A 23,832-nucleotide genomic window follows, 5' to 3' on the forward strand; every position below is an offset into this window, starting at 1 on the left:
TGGGAATAAATTACCTCCAGCTTCACCAAAACCTACAGGACAAGAATGCCCTCCTGGTTCTTTTCCTAATTAAAAGGGTGGAATACGTCCTTGAACAGAAGGGTGCCTGGCACTCTAAAGGAAGCCCAGCATCTGTTGGGAGCTTTTGTGAGACAACATTGGGGCCCACAAATCATTATCTTAAGAGCATAGGCCCAGGCTGCCAGGAGGCAGGGAGTTGAAGTTCCATGGCATTGGTGAGGCAAAGGTAAAACTGCCCAGTACTGTGAGGGAAATGAAGCATATAAGCTGGACGATGGCTTGACAAAGGAGAAACTTTTGGATCCAGTGGCAGTTAAAAATGGAAAGAGGACACCTGTTGGTGAGACCTTTTCCAAATCGAATGGGACAAATAGTTAAAGCAAGGCTGTACAGAGTGATTACTATAGAAGACCACCCAGCAGAATCGACCAGTGGGGCATAAAAGTCCTCTTGCTTCTGGCTGTGCTGGGTGCCCTAGGACAAAGGGGTCCCTCTTTCCAATTCACAGAGGCCCCATCTTCTTGCTCAGGTGTGTTCTTACTGGCACAGGCCCCTTTTTCTTATCTGCCCAATGGTGCTATGGAACCCTCACCATTTCCTATCTCACTAGTAGCTTCGCCATTCTTTTTTTTTTCTTTCTTTTTTTCAGTTTAGAGAGGGGAAGGGAGAGAAACATCAACGTATAGTTACTTCTCACGTGCCCTGATGGAATTGAACCAGCAACCCTCTGGTTCACGTGTTGGTGCTCAGTACACTGAGCCACACCAGTCAAGGCAGCTTTACCATTCTTAATCAACACTTACTGTTTTTTATTTGTGTTCCTGTCCAATCTTTATCATGGGGAAGGTCTGAGAAGACTATTAAGGTTCTAAACTGGCTGTTTTAACATAAAGTGGGTACACAGGTACTGCAGAGCTGTGACAAGAAGGACGATTTTGTTTCAATATGACAGTATGAGTAGTCCTTAAAATAGTATTATTATCCCCCAAGACAGAGCTCCCTGTGACAGAAGGGCTCTTCATGGGTAGTTGGTAAGGAAAAGTCATGTATCAGATGAGTAGGACCAGATGTCTTTAAAAGTCCCTTCCAGCTCTAAAGCCACGTGAGTCTAGATGCTATGCTTCCACCAGGACAGTTCTTAAAATAAGCTAAGCAAGAGATAAAGTTTCAAATGCTGATTCTGTGGTGCTGAATGACGTTAGAGACAGGCATTTAATCCTCACTTTCCTTACATACACAAGTGATTTCACAACTCTTGGCAAAAACAGTGCTGTAAAAATAATGTTTATTGGTTCAAAAGAATACTGTCTTTGAAAAGTACCTTCGTTCCAGTATTTTAAAATAATCTGCATACTTCACTTTATTCATCCACATAGCAGAAACATTGAAATGAGAAAAACAGAAGACTATATGGCTTTTTATACATTTAACATCACAACATAACCAGTGTAACCAGTCTGTCATTCTGGTGGCTCTGAGAGGGCAGAGGAGCTATTCACTCAGCTTTCTACTTCTAGCATCACTCCAATCACTGAGGAAATTTGGCTTCTTTAAAAAAAAAAAATTTTACTTATGTCTTTTTAGAGAAGGGGTGGGAGGGAGAGGAAGAGACATTAATTGGTGGCCTCTTATATGCCTCCGGGCCAGGGACTGAATCTGTAACCCAGGCATATGCCTTGACCAGGAATCGAAACGGCAACCTTTCACTTTGTGGGACAACTAGGCCACATGGGTCAGGCCTTATGGCTTCTTGGCCATCTAATTCCTCAGGGACAGGAATTCAGAGGGAGCTTAAAATGTTTCAAATAATTTTCAACATTCCACTGTGATTCTTCTAAAAGGCTCAGAGGTAGGAAAATAATCTGTCCTTATTATTCTTTTTATATGTAAAGGCTTCATTTATATTTAGGAACCAGTTGGGAATCCACTACCCAACCACCCACAGATCCCATCAAATGCACAGTGGGTTGAATACCCTTAGGGAGCATTTATTATTGCCCATGCTGGTCCTACTATCTGACCAGACTCCACCATCTCCTACTATTACTCAATACAAAAAGTTTTACATTCTTTTCTTGCTTTTCATTCATCAAAGATTTCCATGCTTGCCAACTGGCTGGAACTCAAGCTTCAGTGTTTATTTTTGCACAGCCCAAACCCCCAGCTTCCTTCTATATCACCCACTGTGGTCCAGGAAGAAAACCTTAAAATCCAAGGCTTATCCTCAGTAAGTGAAGGAACACTTACATGAGATATCTACCTATCAGGCTTCCAGACTTCTTTTTTTTTTTCTTTCAAGATAGCCAAGAGTGCATTTAGTCAAGTGAGTGTTGAATCTGAAGCAGCCTGCTGGAAAGTTCTAGCTAGTCCAACACTGTTGCCACTGCACCACACAGAACTGGACAATCCCCTTTGGGACACATGTAGAGCCTGTGGGAAATGCTCTGAACATTTCCCTTGATGGCAAAGCACCAATTTTTGAAAACAGCTGAAAGATGTCCGGAGGCAAGCCTGGTAAATAAACTGGACCCCAGAAAATGGATGGCAATAAGCAATGAGTCTGTGCTAGAAAGTGGTCTAATGACTGAAGGCCATCCCCAGAGAAGCATTTCAGGCACATCTGCAGCTATGGTAACTTCATCACCAATAATTATGCTCTGATGGACCTCAATAAGTATCAATCTTAGTGCTTTATAGTCACACTGCATAAATTAGCTAATAATTAGAATGCTTTCTTGAATGGAAAATACAAGGTGTTGCAAAAAACAAAAACAACAAAAAAACCAAACTCATCCACATCTTAATAGCTGGTAACTTGCTGAATTTTTTTTTTTTTTTTAAGATTTAACTGTTGAGAAACAATGGCTGAAACCAGATTAAGTTTTGAACAAAGTTTATTTTGAAGTGGTACTGAATATACGAAAACACAGTAGAAGTGCAGAGACAGGACTGACGATGTGGTATGGCTTATCGGTGCATGGATTAATTGGCCCTTTCTTTCTTGCAGGTATGTAACTGGTGCCACTTACTTGAATTTACTGCAGGAATCAGCCATACCACGTATTCATGAAGATTTTCATGATGAAGACTTTTATTCACAACAAGATGGAGCACCTACACATTACCATTGTGATGTAAGGGCTTATCTTAATGAGAACCTGACAAACAGATGGATCAGATGAAGAGGTCCTGTAGATTACCCTGTGTATTCAACAGACCTTACACCACTACGCTTTTTCCTTTGGGGATTTCTCAAGAATAATGTTTAGGCTAAAAATCCTGAAACCATTGATGAATTACGAGTAGCCAATGAAAGAGAATGTGCCCAAATACCAAACGAAATGATTCTTGATGCTTGTGATTCCATTGCTTCGTGTTGCCAGCAATCGCTAGACCAGAATGGTCATCAGTTTGAAAGCAGGTGCTAAGTATAAAAATGTACATTTATGTAGTTTATTTTGAGCGTTGAAAGGGAGCTGTATGCTAATAAATACAGACTTTATAATCATTAAAATTGTGGATACATTTTTTTTTGCAACACCCTGTATTTTATATGCATTTGATAAGCAAAGTGCCTTAAGGAAAATTTTACACACAAGGAATTTCCATCAGTTTCTTACCTGAGTAAGGATTACATGACAAACACACAGACAATAGGTATATGCTTCCCTTCTCACAAAACAGGAAAAGAGGCTAAAATTTCGAGTGCTATGCCCCCGACTGCCTCTTCTGGTCTTGTTTCTATATTTCTGTAGTAAATCCAGGAAGCAGGCCACCCAGCTGTGAGAAGATGGACCCCAAAGGTATTTCCAGACTGGGAAGCCCAAGAGTTCCAGTGAAATTCTATGTCCAAGTCAGAAAATCAGTTGAAGAGCTGGAAGGCTAAAATAACTGGTTCTCTGAGCTGCAGGGAAATTGGGATGATGGCACAGCCTCCTTAACCCAGGACGCTTGGAGGGTAGTTAACATTGTAAGTCAAAAGGCACTTGGAATTCAGTTGAATAAATAGAGGGCAGATTTTCTCCTTTAAAGTAGAACTGAGCCCTGGGCAGGCAAGGTTAAGGCCCAGCTCTGTGGGTCAGGAGCACTCTGGTCCCTTCACAATCAGGTCCTTCTAACTTATCCACCTCATGCACCTTCCTGGCACTGCAAGCTGTGGCTAGCTGATTTTAATAAGGTACTTTAAGAGTGCCCTCATATGTTCTTAAAGAGAAAAGCTGCTGAGATGGACCAGCTAGACTGATCTTGAGACCCTGATGTGGAGAAATCCCTGGGGCAGGGGACTTTGGTTTCAAGAAGTCTTAGTGCTCATGGGCTCACGTAACCCCCAAATTTCAAGTCACCGAGGTAGGCTAATGTGCAAGAAAACTGAAGTAACTTGGAACAGGATGTATGCCTTGTGAATTTCTCAGACCTTAGCCTAACCCTGCATTAGGAAAAATGTTCACTTTGGTGAAAGCACTGATATTTCTGGGATCTTCAGTCTAAGGATTTGTTGGGAGATTATAAACTCTTGGAAGACAGGAAAGGAGAAAGAATGGGGCAGGGAAGAGCAGATGAGAGATGTTCATTTCACTTCCTTTGTGGCATTGTGCCTTTCTGTTTTCTTTGCAACTGTGGTTACAAACAAGCAATTATTGCTGCTGAATTTCTCTTTAACAGTTCAAGACTGTTAAATCACATTTGGAGAGGCAGTTTTCAAGCATGTTTTGATAATTCCCATTTAGGGATGAGGTTGAAAGCTAGAATTCTATAGTCCTAACCAAGGCAGGTTTTGCTGCAAGAAATTCTTGAAATTTAGTTTTGGCATCATCTTCCTAAGTGTCCTTATCTAGACAGTGCAAAGCAGTGGGGCCTGACAGAAACTTGCAAAGCCATGGAAGGAGAGGGAGACATGCTTGCCAGTCAGTCTCAAAAACGAACATCCCTCCCTGTATTGCTATCAGGATTACTGGAAGACTTTGTCGGAAGGTAAACCTCCCAGGACCTCACACCTCCTAAATCCTGAGCAGCTGGAGGTGCAGTCACATTGGGAGGCTGGGTGGAACTGATGGATTCTGAGAAAACAAGATGAAGGAAAGAACAGAGGTGGAAAAAAAAAAAGATCCAGGAAAACATGAATGAAAGTAAGAAGCACGGTAGAAAGGAACCATGAAATAACATAGCTCATGGAGCTGCCTGGAGCAGCAGTGGCCAGGTGTGCCAGGGCATATGAACTCAGTGAGAAAGCAGCACATTGGCAAAAGGCTTCATAAACCTTGACTCTTCCAGGAGTCTCTGCTCTTAGAACACCAAGCTAGCCAAACAAAATTCTAAAAAATTCCAAACTAGGCTGGTCAAATGGGCCAATATACAAGAAAGACTGGCTACAAGGGAGATGGTCAGGCATAGTCCCTGCAACATCCTTTTCTAGCAGCTCTGAGAGGTATGTGTGTGTATGTTTGTGTGTATGTGTCTCAAGATCAGCCCAGACTGGTCCTGGCACCCCCAAACTAGGGGTGAACTCCCTGGGCAGTGACTCCAGCCTGGAAGGAATGCCTTCAGCCTGGTCAGTGTCGGCTCTGGCGCTTTGCAATCTCCTCCTTGATGCGCAACTTGAGGGCCTCTCGCATGGGTGGATCCAGAGGCGTGTGTGCTGACACCTCCTCACTCACCCTTCCTGGATCATCGTCCTACGTGGAGGAAGAGTCAGGGAGTTCAGGGACTGGCCTCTTCTAGAAAGGCAACCTGCCTTGTCCCTAGACAATGCTTTCAAAGAACTCTGTTTGATTTAAAACTTCTTGCCAGTGCCTATCATTTCCCAGGTATCCCACATAACAGTGATTCTCAACTGAGGGCCATGAGCCCTCCCTGCTGCCCGCCAAGGATCACTGTGTGATGAAATTGCGCTCAAAAGCACTGCCCAGCAGTTTATGCTCCCATGTGGAGCAGATACTTCCCTCTGACCCTGATGAAAGCAGTGGCTTGGGGGTTGACAATGATTTCTACCAGTTCCTAGGACCTTCAGGCTGTAGCTGTTTCCACCAGGCGTACCTGATACACAATAACTGATGTGACCTCTCCGCTGTCTGCTTCATATTCTAAGCAGAAGAGCTGATGACCGGAAGGCTCTGGCTCCGAGCCTCCACTACTGCTGTTTTCACCGGACTCCTCACAGTCTGGGTTGCTTGGGTGGGTAGAGCCATCTGGAAGGATGAACCAGAGTGAGAGGGAAGAGGGGAAGGCTGCTGGAGGCCCTGACCACAGAGATAAAAGCCCCAATCTTTTTATCAGTGTGTTTATAAGTGAAAAGTGGTACCAGTCAGGAGTTTTATTTACCTTTGTATCCCTGCTCCAGGGCCAGCACAGTCCTGTCATATAGCAGGTATACAATACTTATTTGTCTAGTGAATAAGGTTGTAAGGTAGCAGAGTAGTCGACAGAGCTCTGCCTGGATTAAAATCCAGGCTGTCATTTACTAGCTCTGAGATTTTGGGCAAGTTACTTAACCACTCTGTGCCTGTTTTCCTGGTTGTGAAACAGAAATGACAGTTCCTACCTTATGCGATCCTATGATAACTATATAACAACGTATAGAAGTACTAACAACACTAAGTAATGCTCAACAAATCTGGAGTCCTATGTTAACTATCGTGATCTCTAGGTCTCAGGGAAGCTGGGGAAAAAGGCCTTTTGCTGGTTTGAGGCTTCATTCAACAATTATGTCCTGGTTGCCTACATCTGTGCACAGCTTTGTCTCTATTATGTAGTGGGAATACTAACATACAATATGATGGGGCAAGCTGACAGACAACTTCTTGCCGGCTGCCTGGTATGTACTGTAATAGTGACTCTTAACTGGGGGCCAAGAGCCCTCCCTGTTCTCCAGGAAAAATCACTGAGTGGAGATTGCGGCACGTCACAGGTAAAGGTTCTGGGACGGGCCTAGATGAACTGAGCCTTGGGAAACAAGTGTTTTGTCTTTTTTTTTCTTTTCCATAATAGAGAAGGGGAGTGCGTTGCGGCAGTGGGCCCGGGGCCCGGGGCCGGAGCGAGCTTGGAGGTAGGCGGGGCGGGCGGCCTCACCTCTGTGTCGCGGCAGGTACACTTGCAGGTCGGGCTTGCGGGGCCTTGTGGGTGCCGGCGTGTGCCGCCTTCTTGTCTTCTCCTTGGCCGCCTGCTTCACCTTCTTGTCGTAGTCGTCCCTGAGGGGAGCCGAGCGGGAGTCAGGGACAGCCAGCCGGAACGGGCCGGGCTAGGAAGGGGCGGGAGGAGGGCGGCGGGGTGGGACGGTACCGGGCGAGCTGATTCCGCCGGATGTGGTGCACGAAGCCGTGGCTCATGTCCAGCCGTCCGCCAGGCTTGCAACAGAGACTCGGCCCTGAATTCGGCGCCGCTTCCATCGGGAGCGCGGGGCACGGAGCAGCCGCCACTCCAACGGCCGCTCTCCCTCCAGCAGAGGTCGGCGCCGCTCCTCGCTCGCCTTCCGGCCTAGCGCCCCGACCTTCCGCCGGAAAGGACCCCAGGACCGACTGGCACCGCGCGCGGAGTTCCTAACGCGGGTGGGTGGTGAACGCGCGAATCTTTTCTGTATAACATTACCTTGAAAGGAGGATTTAAGCTTTCTGCTGATACGTCAGACGATTCAGCACCCAGGACACCACTCAGCGTTCGCTGTGGGCCTTCCCGTCCTTTCTCTGGGGATACAGTGCTGTGAAGCTTCGTCACCAGCTGCGGGACCTCGGCTGACTACTGAACCCCGGTGTGCCTCAGTTTCCTCATTTGTAAATGGAGACTGGAGAGCACCTATCTCAAGAGAGCTTGTGAGGAGGCGAGTGCTCTTGGCAAGACTCACAGCGGCGCCCTGGCCTCGCGCCGGAGCTCTGCTGTCATCCTGTCTTTGCGACATCCCCTCCCACCCCCGGCCTCGGGCAGACCCAGGGCTTTTCAGGCGTCTGAGCGTGTGCCATTTTCGAGTTCTTAAAAACAACCCCCCCCCCCCCAAGATTAGGAATCCTTGATTAGAACAGGGACAAGCCATGGTGCACGCGCACACACAGCGGAACACCGCTAATCAGGCCAATGGAACGCGGTCGACCCGATGGGCATGAATCTCCAAATAAATACCGCCGAGGGAAAGGGGCTGCATCCAAAAGGACGCGCCGTGTGTTTCTGTGTATATGAAACTAGAAAACGCCAACTAACCTGTAGCGACAAAGCAGACAGTTTTGGGGCTGGTGGGTAGGTTCCTTATCTTGATCGTGGTGCTGGTTTCAGTGTATACATCCATCCGGCAGTTTTGCGACAATTGCACACTTTAAACGTGCGGTTTGTTGTATGTCAAAACACAGTAGAACTGTACAAATAAAGTTCCGCGTGGTGAAAGTCACAGGCCCTGAAGCCTCAGCTTTATAAGTGTCAATGTAAGTCCGCTCGGTTTCACGCTTGCTCTTTCGTGCGACAACAAGAATAAGCTTCTAAATGTGGAATTAGAGTCTCAGGGTTACTGCAGGCAGGGAATTATTTGGAAATGTCGCTTAGTCATCCTGAGCAGGGGCGTCGGTTTCCGAAGCGCGGAGACGTCCCCGACTTTGGTTTCGACGCACACTGTATCTTGAAGAAATCTGGGGCCAATGGCAGCTTCGTTTAACCAGAAATTCGCAGCCAGTAAAAAGTTCCAGCCTCTTTAAACTGGAAATTTCGGGTAAGGTGGCAGTAGGCCTCCAGATGGTTTTCAGCTGCGCGCGCATCTACAAAGAGGTCGGAAGAGGAGTAGCGCTTCTCAGTTTCCTGTGGCATGATTTGTCCCCATCGGCGACTCGTAGAGAACCTTGGCTGGCTAACAGTGCTGCTTTTGATTGGCTGTTTGCGCGCGCTCCAGCGTGCTTCGCCTTGTGCAGGGCGACTCTGCCCGGTGGCGGCGATGTCTGGTCGGTCCAAGCGGGAGTCTCGTGGTTCCAACCGCGGGAAGCGCGAATCTGAGTCACGGGTCAGCTCCGGTCGCGTCAAGCGGGAGCGGGATCGGGAGCGGGAGACCGATGCGCCGAGCTCCCGGGGCAGCCCAGTGCGTGTGAAGCGGGAGATAGAGCCGGCGAGTGCGCGCGAGGCCCCGCCGCCGGTCCTGCCGCCGGTGAGGGTGAAGCGGGAGCGCGAGGCGGACGAAGACTCCGAACCTGAGAGGGAGCTGCGAGGTGCGCGGGGCCGGGCAGGGCTCGGGCTCTACTTTTGCCTTCTTTTTCTCTTTATAGCCTTTCTCCCCGGGGGGAACTCCGCACTTCACTGGTGTGCGCGACTCGACTCCTGACTGCGCCTTAATGAGGATAGTATGTCTTAATAACCGTCGTTACAATGTTTTTAACAACAGTAAATAACTGCAGCTTTCCCTTATCAGATGTCTAACATGGGCCAGGCGTTGTCCTAAGTATTTTATAGGTGTCACCTTCTTCAGTTTTTACAAAGCATCTGATAATTGAGTCTTGCTGTAATTTCTGGAATTAGACTCTTCAGAGTTGAGTGCCTGAACGCTGGGCACCTGCACCTCTTATCCCAGGACTGTCGCAGCCAGGAGATCTGGATTCTAATCGCGACTCTGTCACTGAGCCACTGTGGTTTGGGAAAGCGGATTTCATGTGTTTGTCCCTCTGTAAGTTGGTGGAAGTAGTCTTGGAACTCGACCTTTGAGAGTCTTTCTAACAACTGCCAGTGTCATTGTTCCCTGCCCCCCGCCATGACTGCACCCCGTTCCTCTGCACTCACTCTGCTTCTGTAGTAATTTCCAACTCGACGATATCTTACCAATCATGAAATAGGTTTCCACCACTTCTGAAACTTTTCCTGTTTACCTCATTACATCTTTTGCTTCTCTGAACTTGTAACTCTTGATTTGAACATGCTTCTATACACTTGTTTTTATGAGTTAGTAGGATCCTACTAAAGTAGCAGGTAAAGCGTAGCTACATGCTAGGGGCAGGGTTTGGTGGGAGAGGTATTTCTCATTCTCCAAGACTATAATTCTGCCTCTGTTCCTGGTTATCTGTATATAATTATACTTTAAAAGTATATTACTATTAGAGAAACAGCTATTTTCAAATTTTTATTTATTTATTTTTAGAGATGGGGAGGGGAGGGAGAAAGAGAGGGAGAGAAACATCAACGTGAGGAACACCAATTGGTTGCCTGTTGTACATGCCCCAACCAGGGACTGAACCTATAACCTAGGCATGTGCCCTGACCAGGGATCTGGCAACCTTTTGCTTTGAAGGACATTGCCCAACCAATTGAGCTATGGCAGTCAGGGTGAGAAACATCAATTTTGTTCCACTTACTTATGCATTCATTGGTTGACTTTTGTATATGCCCTGACCTGGATTGAACCCGCAATCTTGATGTATGGGGATGATGCTCTAACCAACTGAGCTTCCCGACCAGGGCCTTATATGATTATACTTTTATATTAACTTTTAAATTTCTTGCTTAGGGTCCTGTGTTTGACATATTTTTGCATTACACATATGCTCCAAAATAGCACCTTGCTCATAGAAAGTGCTTGATATTCTTTGAATAATGTAATTAATAACTTCAGGGTATTATCTCATTTTCTTTACGTAACTACTCTGTCAGCCTCAGGTTTCCCTTTCCTTGGAACAGAAATTGTTTCTTAGATATTTTGTGTAGTTGTGGTATGTAGATTGTTTTCTCTGGGACACACTAAGATCCCAGTTGCTGTCATTGTCTTGTCTTTTATTTCTTTTCCTTTTATCATGCAATAGATCACAGGTACTAAGGTGGGCTGAACGTAATGCAGAAGTACATTATAAAGAGTGTTGATGTACACTCTTAAATCTGTCACTTGTCAAGAATTGTGAAGGCTCTGAAATTTTGCCCTATTTGTAAGCTACCAAGTTAGCCTGTCGCAGTTTCATGGATGCTGAAGGAAGACATGGCTCTTATTGGACCTCAGATAATTTATTACAGTAGTAACAGTAGCCAGACCGGAGCATTGGTATCATTTTCCCAGTCAATTCTCACAGTGCAACATGAAGGGAACCCAGTGGGCCCAGTGGGTGGCCCTGCAGGAGAGGAACTTTGAGTTTAGAGAGGCTGAATCTTTTACAGTGGGCTGTGAGATTGCCTCTCCTTTTTTCTGTAGGGAGATATTATCTCTGCCTTCCAAGGTTGTTCACTATACAAACATCCTTGACAAGATAGTTTGGAGGCAGTTAGTGCCTCTGGTCACAATATGTGCAGAAACAGGGAAGACCCTTGGAGAACTGTTTCTTAACACTGTTCAGCTTAAGAAGTGGGGTATAACCAGAACCTTAGAAACTCCCCTTGGCCCCTTCCCAGTTGTATCTGCCTTCTTTGTGTAGGTAATCACGTCTCAATTTTTTTCTAAGCAGTTTTCCTTTTATTATAGTTTTACTTAATATATCCATCCCTCAGTAGTACTATTTTATTTTGTATGTGATATAAATGGAACCACACTGTATGTAGCCTTCTGATTTGCCTTTTTTTTTCTAGTCATATTTTTGAGATTCATTTAGATAGATTTTCATGGCTACATAGTATTCCATTAATGATATAGGAAAATGTATTTCTCCATTTTATTTGTGGTGGGTATTCATTTATTTTTCCCATTTGGACTCTTAAACATTGCTGCTATAAATGATTTTTAGTCGAGCACTTCTGGTACATGTGTGCAAAAATTTTGCTACAGTATATAAACAGAGGAGAGATTGCTGGGTCAAAGGGTCTGCATATTTTCAGCTTTGATCTTGCTGTACTATTCGCCAAGAAGTAACATTTCTCACTCTCACCAGCAGTACATGAGCATTCTCACTGCTTCACTTATTAGCCAACATTTGGAATTTTCTGATTTCATTTTTTTCCTCTGGTGGATGAGAAGTGGTATGTCATTGTGCAAGGAGACTTGCATTTTTTTGATTGTTGATGAGATTGAGCATCTTTTTATATGTTTGTGGGCTGTATTCATTTTCTATTGGGTTGTCTGCTTTTTTATTGCTTTACCAGATTTCTCTATATAATCTGCAAACAAATCATTTGTTGGTTTTATGTGTTTCAAATATATTGTCTCAGTTTGAGGCCTGTTCCATTAGTGGGCTTTTTTGGGTGTTGCCAGGCCACATGTATAGGATCTCACCCTGATTAGTTTTTCCCATTTCTGTTTGGGTATTTGACCTGTTTTCATGGGTATTTTCAGTTTTCATGGCCTATGATGATTTTCCTTTCAGCAAAGAATGGCCGTGTAGATTCTGAGGACCGGAGAAGTCGCCACTGCCCATACCTGGATACCATTAACAGGTCAGTAGGACAGGGATGGCTATGCAGGAAATCCTTTGGAATGCACATTGAACAACACATTAAAAAAATTTATCCCTTTTAAAGTTTCCTGCCCAGAAAATTGTGCTTCTTGCCATGTTTTTTAAACTTTGCTGTTCAATTTAAAGAATCAGAGGACATGTTTTCTGGGGTGGGCATCATAGCCAGAAAGAGCTTTTAGCTCACTTTGTATTTGTGTTGAAATAATGGGATGCATAGAGTTAATGACAGTAGCAAATTTAACTCTTATTTATTGAGTGCCACTGTCTGCTAGGTACTTCTGTAGGTGCCAGGATTTGGCAGGGAAAAAAAAGACAAAAATATGTCCTAATGCTGAGGTAGCTACCTCATCCTGGCACTCTTTTTTTTTTTTTTTTTTCTTCTGATTTCAGATTATGTCTCAAGATGCTTTTCAATTTATACCCTAGAGGCTCTCCATTGTTGTAGGCACAAGTCATTTGTGGCTGTTGAGCATTTGAAATGTGGCTTAAGGAACTGAATTTTAAATTGAATTTTAATTACTTTAAATATAAATGCTAATAGCTATGTTTGGCTAGTGGTTCCTTTAATGGACTGTACAGCTTTACCAGGACCATTACCAATTAATTCGAGTTTATGTTTGAGAAGAAATTCCTTTGCTATCTGTGGATTCAGTGGAGGTAGTTTTTCTGTCCTTTACCTTCCTAGTACTTATATACCAGCCCTGGCTGGTTTAGCTCAGTGGATTGAGCGTCGGCCTGCGAGCTAAGTGTCGCTGGTTCGATCTTCCAGTCAGGGTACATCAGAGAAGGAAAACTCTGACTCCAAAAAACCTCCGCTGCCTTGCGGCATACCTCTTCAGGGGAAAGGCTAAGGGAGTAAACCCCGACAGAAAATCCGGAGCCGGAGTCCCTAAGGCGGTTTGACGTTGTAGTCAACACCGGCAACTCCTGCGGCGCACCTGAAGCCAAGCTGTATTGACTCCGTCTTTCCCTTGGACCCTTCAGCTGCGAAGAGAGGGGGGGTCTGCTGCATGGGCAACAGCAGACCCTCCATATTACCCTGCCCAGGCTCTGTAGCTTCAGCATCATCGCAAGATGTCGATTCAACACGGGAGGAGACAGATACCGTGTCACTCCCGAGTCAGACTGCACAGCCATTCTCGGCGATGCAGATAGACTCTTAAGAAGCTACACCATCGTCTCTCGAGACGGACGGCTGCCGACGACGACGACGACTTATATACCATAACTTTACACATGAACAGATCTATTTGTAGGTATTTTCCTAATACTCTTTAGGCTTCACATTTAGTTTTCTAGGCAAAAATAAGTTTTTCTTTTATAAAAAGGTCTATTCACTTTTTTATGTCTTTCCACCACTTGTCTTTTAATTTGGAATTCTGCTGGGGTTCTTTAGACCTACTGTTGCTTTCCCTTCAGAGAAAGTGACTGCAATGGAATGTTCTCAACTGGTTGTAAATAGTAAAAAGAAAAGGTCATTGACATTGTGTGTCTGGTAGAGATACCTTGACACTGCTTTGGGGCTTGGTGGGTGGAGGTGCTATGTTAAATGTCTAGCTAGGAAATAGTTGATGTTCACCATGATTTGTATGTAGTTATCGAACCATTCTCTGCAGGATGCTATGTGACATTGTGTAACACGGAGCCAATGTTGCTTCACTTGGGTGATCTCCTAGACAGCTGTCTCTATTAATTGCTTTTGTTTGTTTTGGTTCTCTTAGGAGTGTGCTGGACTTTGACTTTGAGAAACTGTGTTCCATCTCCCTTTCACATATCAACGCATATGCCTGTCTGGTGTGTGGCAAGTACTTTCAGGGTAAATAAATGGTTTTGCATTATAGACTTACTACATTTTCAGCAATAGACACAGGTATGCTCCAGAGAGATTTTTTTTTTTTAAGAAACTAAGCTGCTGTTAGTCCTGTCTGATAATTCCTGTCTTTGTTCCCAGGAAATTGGAATACTCTTAGAAAGTCAGTAGGAGGTTCTCTGATTGATCAGAACCTGAATGCACATGAAAGGGGGAATAAACTAGTTAGGTGAAAGAGACTGTTTAGACGAACTCAAAGACTAGGTTTTTGAATCTCTGGTGTTTTCTATACTTATGTCTTTTTCTGAGAATCCTTTGGCTCTAAGGACTTTTTCATTCTCTTCTTTTCTGGCAATTTATTAAGAGGGGGACTTCCCCAGAAACGAAATGTATTTATAAAAAAATTGTATATTTACTCTGACATGTTTAAACTTCATTCACCTTTAAAGTCCTCTCCATTTGATGCAGTACACTTGTCGAGACATTTTTTTTTCGTTGCTCAAAGCAGTTTTTGAACTTGTCAATTTTGATGCCTTTTAGTGCTTCTGCCTTTTTATGTTTCACCTTTTCCACATCAGCAAAGCATTTCCCTTTGAGAACTTTTTAATCTAGGGAATCAAAAAGAAGTCACTTGGTGTGAGATCAGGTGAAGAGGGAGGGTGGGGCATGGAGGTCATGCTGGTTTTGGTCAAAAACTGCTGAACACTCAGTATTGCATGGGCAGGAGTGCTCATAAATCAACCATCCTGAAATGGGTAAATGCGTCGAAAAAGTCTTTAAAAAAATTCACCAAGGCTGAATGTAGTCTATCAAAACAATGCCAACTGGTACACTGATACAGATGGGTTCCTAGAGCACTTACCTAGTGGGGGAAGCCTGTACTATAAGGGGCCCACCCTCTAGAAGATAATTTAGGGTTTTTTGCCCCCCACCCCACCATATTATATTTCAATTCATTCTGAACAAACAAATGCTAGGTACATAGTATAGTGAAGGATTCAAAAGAAATATAAACTACCGTATTTTTTGCACTATAAGAAGCACCTGACCATTAGATGCACCTAGGTTTAGAGGAGGAAAACAAGAAAAAAAATATTCTGAACCAAATGGTGTACTAAAATATTTAATAAAATGTAACAATAATATTTCAACCATGTAAAGTGAACAGCAGTCAACAATGGTATTAAGAACCATGATCACTGTCATTAACAAATGAGGAGCGATTTTAAGGTTCAAGTACTCTTCTAGTTTTCTGGGAACCCCAAGAACTCATCATCACTAGTGTCAGAATTTATGGATGCCTTTAATAACAGGCATTGAGGGAGTTAAGAGGTATCACTAGTTGTAATAGTCACTGAGAGTATCACTATCCTAGTGCCTGGAAGACTACCCCCAGTGCCTGTTATGGCTAGTAATAACCCTTAATCCCCTCAGTGCTTGTGTTACTACTAGAATAGTGACCCCACCATAACTCCCTTTATATATTACAAACTTCAGCATTTATGGCTGCTCACCTAGTTACTGCTGGCCTCCTCACACAGAAATCTGGTGTGCAGTGGAAACAGTATAGAGGTAGATGAGACAGTTGTAGCATCTAATGGAGCCAGTAGCCAGCCAAGAACATGTTACTTATGCTCCACCCATCTGCCTCTTGTGATTGGCAGAGCTTAAGACACAGTGATTGGTGATTGGAGGCGGTTCTACTGACACAGACCCCACTCAGTGTCAAAGACAATTGGCATTGGCACTGTGCCTCATACCCATTGTTAGCCTCAGCTGATTCAACAGGTCGGTGATTGTAGCTGGGAGTGTCATGTGGCTCTCTGCACTCTCCAGGTCCTGGGTGATGAGCAGAGGCAGATGGTAATTTATGGCGGAGGTGCCACACACACCCTAGGCTCGGTTGGAAGTTGCTCTGTCCAGCAGAGGCTTCGTGGCCACGGTGGAACAAACTTTTACCCAGGACACTTTATTATGTCCGGGGGAAGGAAGGTGACTGCCTCTCTAGGGGAGACCAGCAGCCAAATCTTCATCCCTCACGCCTTTTATTGAGGAGGATACATGTGAGAGATACAAGGCTAAAATTCATAAATTGTCAATAGTCATTAGGCATTTGACAGTAACAGATTACACATACCAGTATAGGGCTCGCAGTGACCAGTCTGTGTCAGGGTCTATAAAACATCTTGACCAGGTGCAAGGTTTCATATACTCCTTGCTAAAGATAGCTTACACTATATTGCTGATAAGGAAAGCAGAGCAAGTTCTAAAATATAATGAGCATAATGACCATCCTTTGATCCAATTCCCATGGCAACCCTCTGAGTGGTTGTCAGTCATGTTCCACACGCAGCCTTATGTTGAGACTTAGAGGCAAGCGCGGCCAGAAAGCTGGCGGCTCGTCATGCTCAGGCCAGGGCTACAGTTCCTTAAACCACGAGGAATGGTTGCCCACAGTAATTGACCAGACGCCCTGAGATTCAGCAGTAAAGTGGGACATTTAAGCATTCCCAGGGGTTTCGCGTGGGCCCACTGCTTCCTCTTGTAACAGCTGTCACCACCGCTGACAGGTCAGGTAATACACATCATGGTCTGTGACGCAATATTTGCTCCATAAGACACACAGACATTTCCCCCCACTTTTGGGGGGAAAAAATGTGTGTCTTATGGAGCAAAAAATATGGTATATTCCTTATTCTTACAAGGATCTTATAGCCAAGGTTAACACAAAAAATAATCAGCAAACTCAGACTAAAGATTACTGCTAGACTGTGGCACTGAACATATGTAAGGACAATAGGAGTTGAAATATACAAGTACAAAGATCAGATCATTGTTAACTGGAGTGTTTATGTTGAATTCATGGAGGAGGTGGAGGTGGGATTTGAACTTGCAGGACTGGTTTTGAATGAGTTAAGGGAGTGATATTCTAGAAAGGAGTGACAACAATGAACAAAGGAACAGCGTGGACAGTTGGAAAATCAGGACTGAGTGATGATGGGCTGTCATGGTATATGTATGTGCATATCTATATGTATGTGTGTGCATGTTTTATATAATACACATAGATATTCTTAATTTATGATAATGCATGAAATCAACCCATGTATTTATATCTACATACACACATTTATATTTCATATTCATACATCTGAAATTAGTTTCCCCAACCAATGTCTTGTGCCATCTAGGGAATAAAGTAACGATTGTGCTATTCTCTTGCTAACTTTTGTGATGAGAGAAGTTCATGTAGGAGATAATTTCATTGATAGCATAGTACTTTGTTTTTGCTAATATTAACATGTTCCAGTACAAAATAATGAAAGGAAAAATCAATCTTAATCTGTGCCTTTCTGGAATATGGTCTTTTTTCTATAGTCTTTCATTCTTCCTTATAGGCCGGGGATTGAAGTCTCATGCCTACATTCACAGTGTTCAGTTTAGCCACCATGTCTTCCTCAACCTCCACACCCTCAAGTTTTACTGCCTTCCAGACAACTATGAGATCATCGATTCCTCGCTGGAGGATATCACGGTGTGTGTCCCAGAGGGCTGGTTTGGAACCAGCTCTCCTGAGAACCATCCCAGGGATCCTGGGCTCTGCCTCCCTGTGGGGAGAATCTCAGCCCCTTGGTCTTTTTCCCCCTGTGGAAGGGACCAGGGAAACTGAGAAAGGAAGTCAGGATTCATGATTATGCTCTTTGGTCTGCAACCTAGCCATCATTTCTGCTTTTAATGTTGAGGGTTAGAACTGAAAAAATATGGCTACTTATGAATTGGGGTGATAGAATTTTTATGAAATAAATTATCTTCCCACATTTGGAGTAAGGATGTGAATTGGGCCTGGCATCGGACAGTGAATACCAAGCTGCATTCTTGCTCATAGCTCCTTTGACGTTATGTGGCCAGATTGGCCACCCTGATCCACCTCTGGGTTCCTGTTTGTGACCTGTGCCAAGAGTCACTGTACTTAAGTGGAAAGCCTGGAAGTCCTCTTGGGCTTTGATTAATGTTAGAACTTTTGATTATTATTTCCCTTTTCGGCAAGCGGCTGCATATTCATTGTGCTGAAAGCTCTGTTTTTAAGGAAAGCTTGGTGTTTAGGGTGTTTGAAATACTGTTATACTTATGCTACTTTTATAACTTTTAAAGGCATATTAATAGTTGAAGTTAAACTGATTATGGACAGTATTTACAGAGCGAGAAACAAATAAATTCAAGGTTTCAAAGGGAGTTAGTGGCAACCTCTGCCCAGCCTGTGACATGGCACATGTAGCTCTAGGACTGGGAAGGATGTGTGTGATCCTGCCCCTCCAACCCTAGGAAGTCATGAAGTCTCAGTCTTGCACACTGGGGTGGAGGTGCTCCTGCTCTGCACCCGGTCCATATGCTGGCTCTGTGCGAATTCTCACTTAGACCCAGACCCCTGCTGCCTGTGGAGACTTGAGTGTCCTGCAGCTTCTGACGGTGATTTATCATGAGGTTGGATCCGAGGTTTGAGGAAAAACCTGAGGTTCAGTGATATTGGGATAAACACAGTGATCCTCTTCTAGATTAGTAATGTGGAGAGGGCCTATTTTATGTTACCTTAGTCTCTATACCTATTGTGGGGAGCTATTTGGGTTGTGGTGAGATGTTCATGACCAAAGGGCTTTTTGTTTTTGGCAGAAATTGCTGTTCTAAATATATCTTGTGAACGAGACAGTCCTAAAACAACTTAGAATTTTTTTTTTGCTTTGCAGTATGTGTTGAAGCCCACTTTTACAAAGCAGCAGATTGCAAACTTGGACAAGCAAGCCAAATTGTCCCGGGCATATGATGGCACCACTTACCTGCCAGGTATTGTGGGCCTGAACAACATAAAGGCCAACGACTATGCCAACGCTGTCCTTCAGGTAGGATCAAGAAGGGAACAGTGAAGGAAGGGTGTAGCGAGGGAACACTATGGAGGTCAGCCAAGAAATGACTATATCTGCTAGAGTACAGTCACCTGGTCCCCAGACCCCAAGTCTTACTGAGGGCTCTACTTGAATATTAGTTCTGCACCAAGCAGAACATTCCTATGTCAGGTGCTACTGCCAAATGGTGAGGCCTTTTTCAGCCTCTGGGCTCAAGGTGTCTGGAGCTGCCAGGGAATGAGAGGCAGAATCTGTGTGTGGCCTAGCATCATGTGATAGGAAACACACATGCCAGGTGGTGCAAACGTTCATTGTGCCAGCTGTCAGTTATCTTGGTCCTTCCTGCATAGAAGGGGCAAAAAGCAAAAGTTGTTTTGTTTGTAATTAAGTTCTGTTATTTAAAAAGTTACATGAGATGAAAAATAAAAATTAACATGAGTAATATATGCACATTTTAGAAAAATTAGAAAATGTTGGTAAGCATAAGTAAGAAAATTAACAATAATCCTGCTTTACCAAAAAAAAATTTTTTATTAAAAAATCATAAACATGAGCTCTGCCCAGATGGCTCAGTTGGTTGGAGCGTCATCCCATACACCAGAAGGTTGCGGATTTGATTCCTGGTCATGGCACATACCTAGGTTGTGGGTTTGATCCCTGGTTGGGGCATGTTCTAGAGGCTACCAGTTGATGTTTTTCTCTCTCTCCCTCCCTGCCTCCCTCCTTCCCTTTCTCTCTAAAATCAATGAAAACATATCCTTGAGTGAGGATTTAAAAAAGTAATAGAATGAGGACTTCCGGCCAAGATGGAGGCTTAGACTGACACGCTCTGTCTCCCTCCACAACTAAGTTGGAATACAACTATTTCAAAACTAAAAGATAACCAGAAATTCCAGAAAATAAAACTACATGGAAGCCCAGCGTATGAAGTTATAAACCAGTGGTGCTTGTCCGGACGGGTAGGAGGGCCGAAACCGGAGCGGGGCGGTGCTGCCTGTGGTGGCAGCGGGGGTAGTGACGGGACTATGAGAAAAGCCAGGGGAGCAATCCCGGCTGCAGTCGAGCCCCGTCACCTTGCAGTTCCAATGCTGGGGAAAGGAGACCCCCATTGCCTCCGTCTGTGAGGCCCGAAGGGCATAGGGACAGAGAAAGAGGCTCGTGGTCTCTCAGTGGAGAAAAATGGCAGGAATCCATCTCGGACCCCCGCCCCCACACAAAGCGCCACAGTGCGGCGAAAAAGGTCGCCAGTCGCTGGAGAAACGCCAGGGGAGCAATCCCGGCTGCAGTCGAACCCTATCAGCTCACAATTCCAACGCGGGGGAAGGCAGAACCCCATCGCCTCTGTTTGTGAGGCCTGGAGGGCATGGGGATGGAGAAAGAGGCTTGCTGTCTTTCAGCGGAGAATAAGGGCAGGAATCACCCCCGCCCCTACACAAAGCTCACGGGGTTCCACCTCCTATAACCCGCCCAGAAAACAAAAGTATGCACAGATCTGCCAATATGAAACAGACCATGATTGAAATCCCGGTTACACAGCTCACCAGGCAACAGATGAGGAACCTGACTGAAGAACAAATAAGAAATCTTTCTGAGGCTCAGTTCAGAGCTATAGTTATAAGGTGGCTTACAGAATTAAGAGACTTGGAACAAGATGGGGAAGGAATGAAAACCACTCATACTGAAACGAATGAAAACACATATGAGACAAGTGGTGAGGAAATGAAAACCAGAGATCAAATCAACAAATCGGAACATAGGGAAGGCACAAACAGTCAACCAGTGCAGAAAGAGGAAACAAAAAATGAGCAATGTGAGGAGAGGCTCAGAAACTTAAGGGACAGCTATAAGTGAATGAACATTCGAGTTATAGGAGTGCCGGAGGGTGAAGAAAAAGAACTAGAAATTGAAAAATTATGTGAAAAAATAATGGAGCAGAACTTCCCTAACTTGGGGAAGGAAATAGACTTACAGGTCCAGGAAGCACAGAGAGTTCCAGAAAAACTGGACCCAGGGAGAACCACTCCAAGACACATTATAATCAAAATGTCAAAAATTAAGGATAAAGAAAGAATCTTAAAAGCAGCAAGAGAGAAGAAAAGAGTTAAGTACAATGGGGTCCCAATTAGACTATCAGCTGATTTCTCAAGGGAGACCCTCCAGGCAAGAAGGAACTGGCAAGAAATATTCAAAGTAATGAAAATCCAAAACCTACAACCACGAATACTCTATCCAGTGAAACTGTCATTCAGAATAGAAGGGCAGAGAAAGTGCTTCCAGGACAAAGTAAAACTGAAGGAGTTCATCAGATCCAAACCACTGTTATATGAGAAGTTAAAGGGACTTGTTTAGAAGAAGGAGGATCAAAACTATGAACATTAAAATGAAAACTGCATCACAAGAACCAATAACAGAAGCTAGGAAATTGAAACAAAGGCAAACTAAGTAGGCAATGAGAGTGGAAAAAGAATCATAGGTATGGGGAACATATTGGGGGAGGTCAGCAGGGAGGGGGAAGGGGGCAAGGGAGGGAGATGGTACAGGAATTAAGAAGCATAGTAGGAGGGAGTTGAGTAGACAGGAAGATGTTGAGAACTATATGCACAACCAGTGGGCATGGACTAAAAGGGGGGTACAGCTGGAGGGAGGGGGGTAACTGGGTGGAGGGGAACAAAGGGATAAGAAATTGGGACAACTGTAAGCATAATCAATAAAACATTTAAAATTTAAAAAAAAGTAATAGAATGAAAAATTATAAACATGAATACTTGTTGTGGGGGAAAAGAGATGTGGAAAGTGCACAGTGAAAGCTTAATTTCTTTCTTTCCTTAGTAATTGTCCTGGGGGAGTTTACAGTATATAGACCACCAAAACTTTTCTAAACACATATACATACATACATAATATATATTAATTTTTTAAAATAATTGAGAGAGAGAGAGAGAAAGAGGGAAGCACTGATTTGTTGCTCCACTTTTCCCTGGTTGATTCCTGTATATATCCTGACCAGGGATCAAACCCACAACCTTGGCACATCAGGATGATGCTCCAACCAACTGAGTTACCTGACGAGGGACCACATGCATAATATTTTGTCACATGGCAATATGATTTATTTTGCTATTCCCCAAATGATAGATGAAGTTTAACTTGTCTCATTTTTTTTTCTATTACTAGTGTTACAATGAGTCTCCTACTTCTGGTCGCACATTTTATGTGACAGTGTTATATTTTGTTATATTTCTTTAACCTTCACTTCTTGTATTAATGCATGTAGGACCTAGATTATAGGCTATGGGTTTATAGCAATTTGTAAACCCACCAGCAATACAGAAGAATGTTCTTCATTTTGCATTCTCACTGTTACCACTTAATATTTTTTTCCATTTTGATAGGTATCTCCTTTTCTTTAACCTACCTTTTTTTTAAATTCACTTCTGAAATTGATTATGCATTTTTTCATGACTTCTTGAGTTTTATGCAGTTGTTTTCTGTTGGTGGTTCATTTTACTGAACTTTAATAAGTGTATTAGCCTTGTTCTATTGTGCATGTTCAGAGAAGGAAAACTCTGACTCCAAAAAACCTCCGCTGCCTTGCGGCATACCTCTTCAGGGGAAAGGCTAAGGGAGTAAACCCCGACAGAAAATCCGGAGCCGGAGTCCCTAAGGCGGTTTGACGTCGTAGTCAACACCGGCAACTCCTGCGGCGCACCTGAAGCCAAGCTGTATTGACTCCGTCTTTCCCTTGGACCCTTCAGCTGCGAAGAGAGGGGGGGTCTGCTGCATGGGCAACAGCAGACCCTCCATATCACCCTGCCCAGGCTCTGTAGCTTCAGCTTCACTGGAGAGGACACTCCAGCGTCATCGTAAGATGTCGATTCAACACGGGAGGAGACAGATACCGTGTCACTCCCGAGTCGGACTGCACAGCCATTCTCGGCGATGCAGATAGACTCTTAAGAAGCTACACCATCGTCTCTCGAGATGGACGGCTGCCGACGACGATGATTGTGCATGTTACAGATATTTCCAGTTTTTATTTGGCTTTTAAACTTTGTTGATGGTATTTTTGCATAAAGAATTCAATATAAAAATTATAAAATAAAGTCTGTTAGTTTTGGTGTCTGCCATTGGTGTCATGCTTGGAAAGATCACATGCTTAGGTGAACAGACTGCAGACTGTTCCTGTTATAGTCTTTCACAACTTTGTGAAGACTGTTCCAGATAGACAGATAGTCTTTGAAATAGGGTGGTTAGCTTAGTTTTGTGATGGGTTTTAGTTTCCATAGAAAGTTCTCTTTGTTTATAAAAATAAGTAGATGAACAAAACCGTCTGTGATGATGTTTCCATTAAAATAAGAATTGAATGGCCCAAGTAATTCATATGGAGACTGGATAATCTCTCTCCGAGGACACCTACTACTTGTATTGTTGCTGAAGCCAGAGTGTGGACAACTGAGAATCAGGATAAACTTTACCATACTCTTCTCCTTTTGAGAGCCATGTCTTTTTTTTTTTAGTAATTACTTTCTAAACAGGAAGTCCTTGTTTCTTTAGCTGAGCTAAACTTGTAGGGGCTTTCCTTATGGCCTCTAAGGTCATGGTGCTCTCTGCATCCTGAGTTGTCTTCCCTGTTTTCTCCTGGGTGTATTGTATTTAGCAGAACCCTCTGTCCTCCTCTCTCAGTGAATTACTTTGCCAAAGAAAGTTATGTTCCTAGTAAACCCAGTTCTGGTGAGGACTTAGAAACCTGTCAGGAAGGACTTGGGGGAAGACTACATTTATT

General features: G+C 44.0%; 2 protein-coding genes across 6 annotated transcripts in view; one reads left to right on the forward strand and one right to left on the reverse strand.

The window, feature by feature from the left end:
* Window positions 1-4,162: 4,162 nt before the first annotated feature.
* On the reverse strand, window positions 4,163-8,752 carry CUNH2orf68 (chromosome unknown C2orf68 homolog). Of its 3 annotated transcripts, none has more exons than XM_090281654.1 (5): window positions 8,206-8,752; window positions 7,297-7,553; window positions 7,087-7,205; window positions 6,055-6,206; window positions 4,163-5,693 (listed from the first exon to the last, which is right to left on the reverse strand). In XM_090281654.1, the coding sequence occupies exons 2-5, from the start codon at window positions 7,401-7,403 to the stop codon at window positions 5,571-5,573; spliced, it is 501 nt and encodes a 166-aa protein (XP_090137780.1). In that variant the 5' UTR covers window positions 7,404-7,553; window positions 8,206-8,752; the 3' UTR covers window positions 4,163-5,570. The 3 variants fall into 3 exon arrangements, with proteins under 3 accessions (XP_090137780.1, XP_090137779.1, XP_090137778.1); XM_090281653.1 differs by having other exon boundaries at window positions 7,297-7,697; XM_090281652.1 differs by having other exon boundaries at window positions 7,297-7,806.
* A 101-nt stretch (window positions 8,753-8,853) lies between these two features.
* The window catches only part of USP39 (ubiquitin specific peptidase 39), a 48,652-nt gene continuing 33,673 nt past the window's right edge, over window positions 8,854-23,832 (forward strand). The window contains exons 1-5 of one of the 3 annotated variants that reach the window (XM_090281651.1): window positions 8,854-9,191; window positions 12,252-12,321; window positions 14,063-14,157; window positions 17,550-17,686; window positions 18,894-19,046. In XM_090281651.1, the coding sequence (XP_090137777.1) occupies window positions 8,924-9,191; window positions 12,252-12,321; window positions 14,063-14,157; window positions 17,550-17,686; window positions 18,894-19,046 (723 nt within the window). In that variant the 5' untranslated portion in view covers window positions 8,854-8,923. The remainder of the gene's footprint in view (window positions 9,192-12,251; window positions 12,322-14,062; window positions 14,158-17,549; window positions 17,687-18,893; window positions 19,047-23,832) is intronic. The other 2 variants (XM_090281648.1, XM_090281650.1) reach the window with 2 other exon arrangements.

Source organism: Furipterus horrens, unplaced genomic scaffold (assembly GCF_987537825.1).
Source record: "Furipterus horrens unplaced genomic scaffold, mFurHor1.1.pri manual_scaffold_6, whole genome shotgun sequence".
NCBI lineage: Eukaryota > Metazoa > Chordata > Mammalia > Chiroptera > Furipteridae > Furipterus > Furipterus horrens.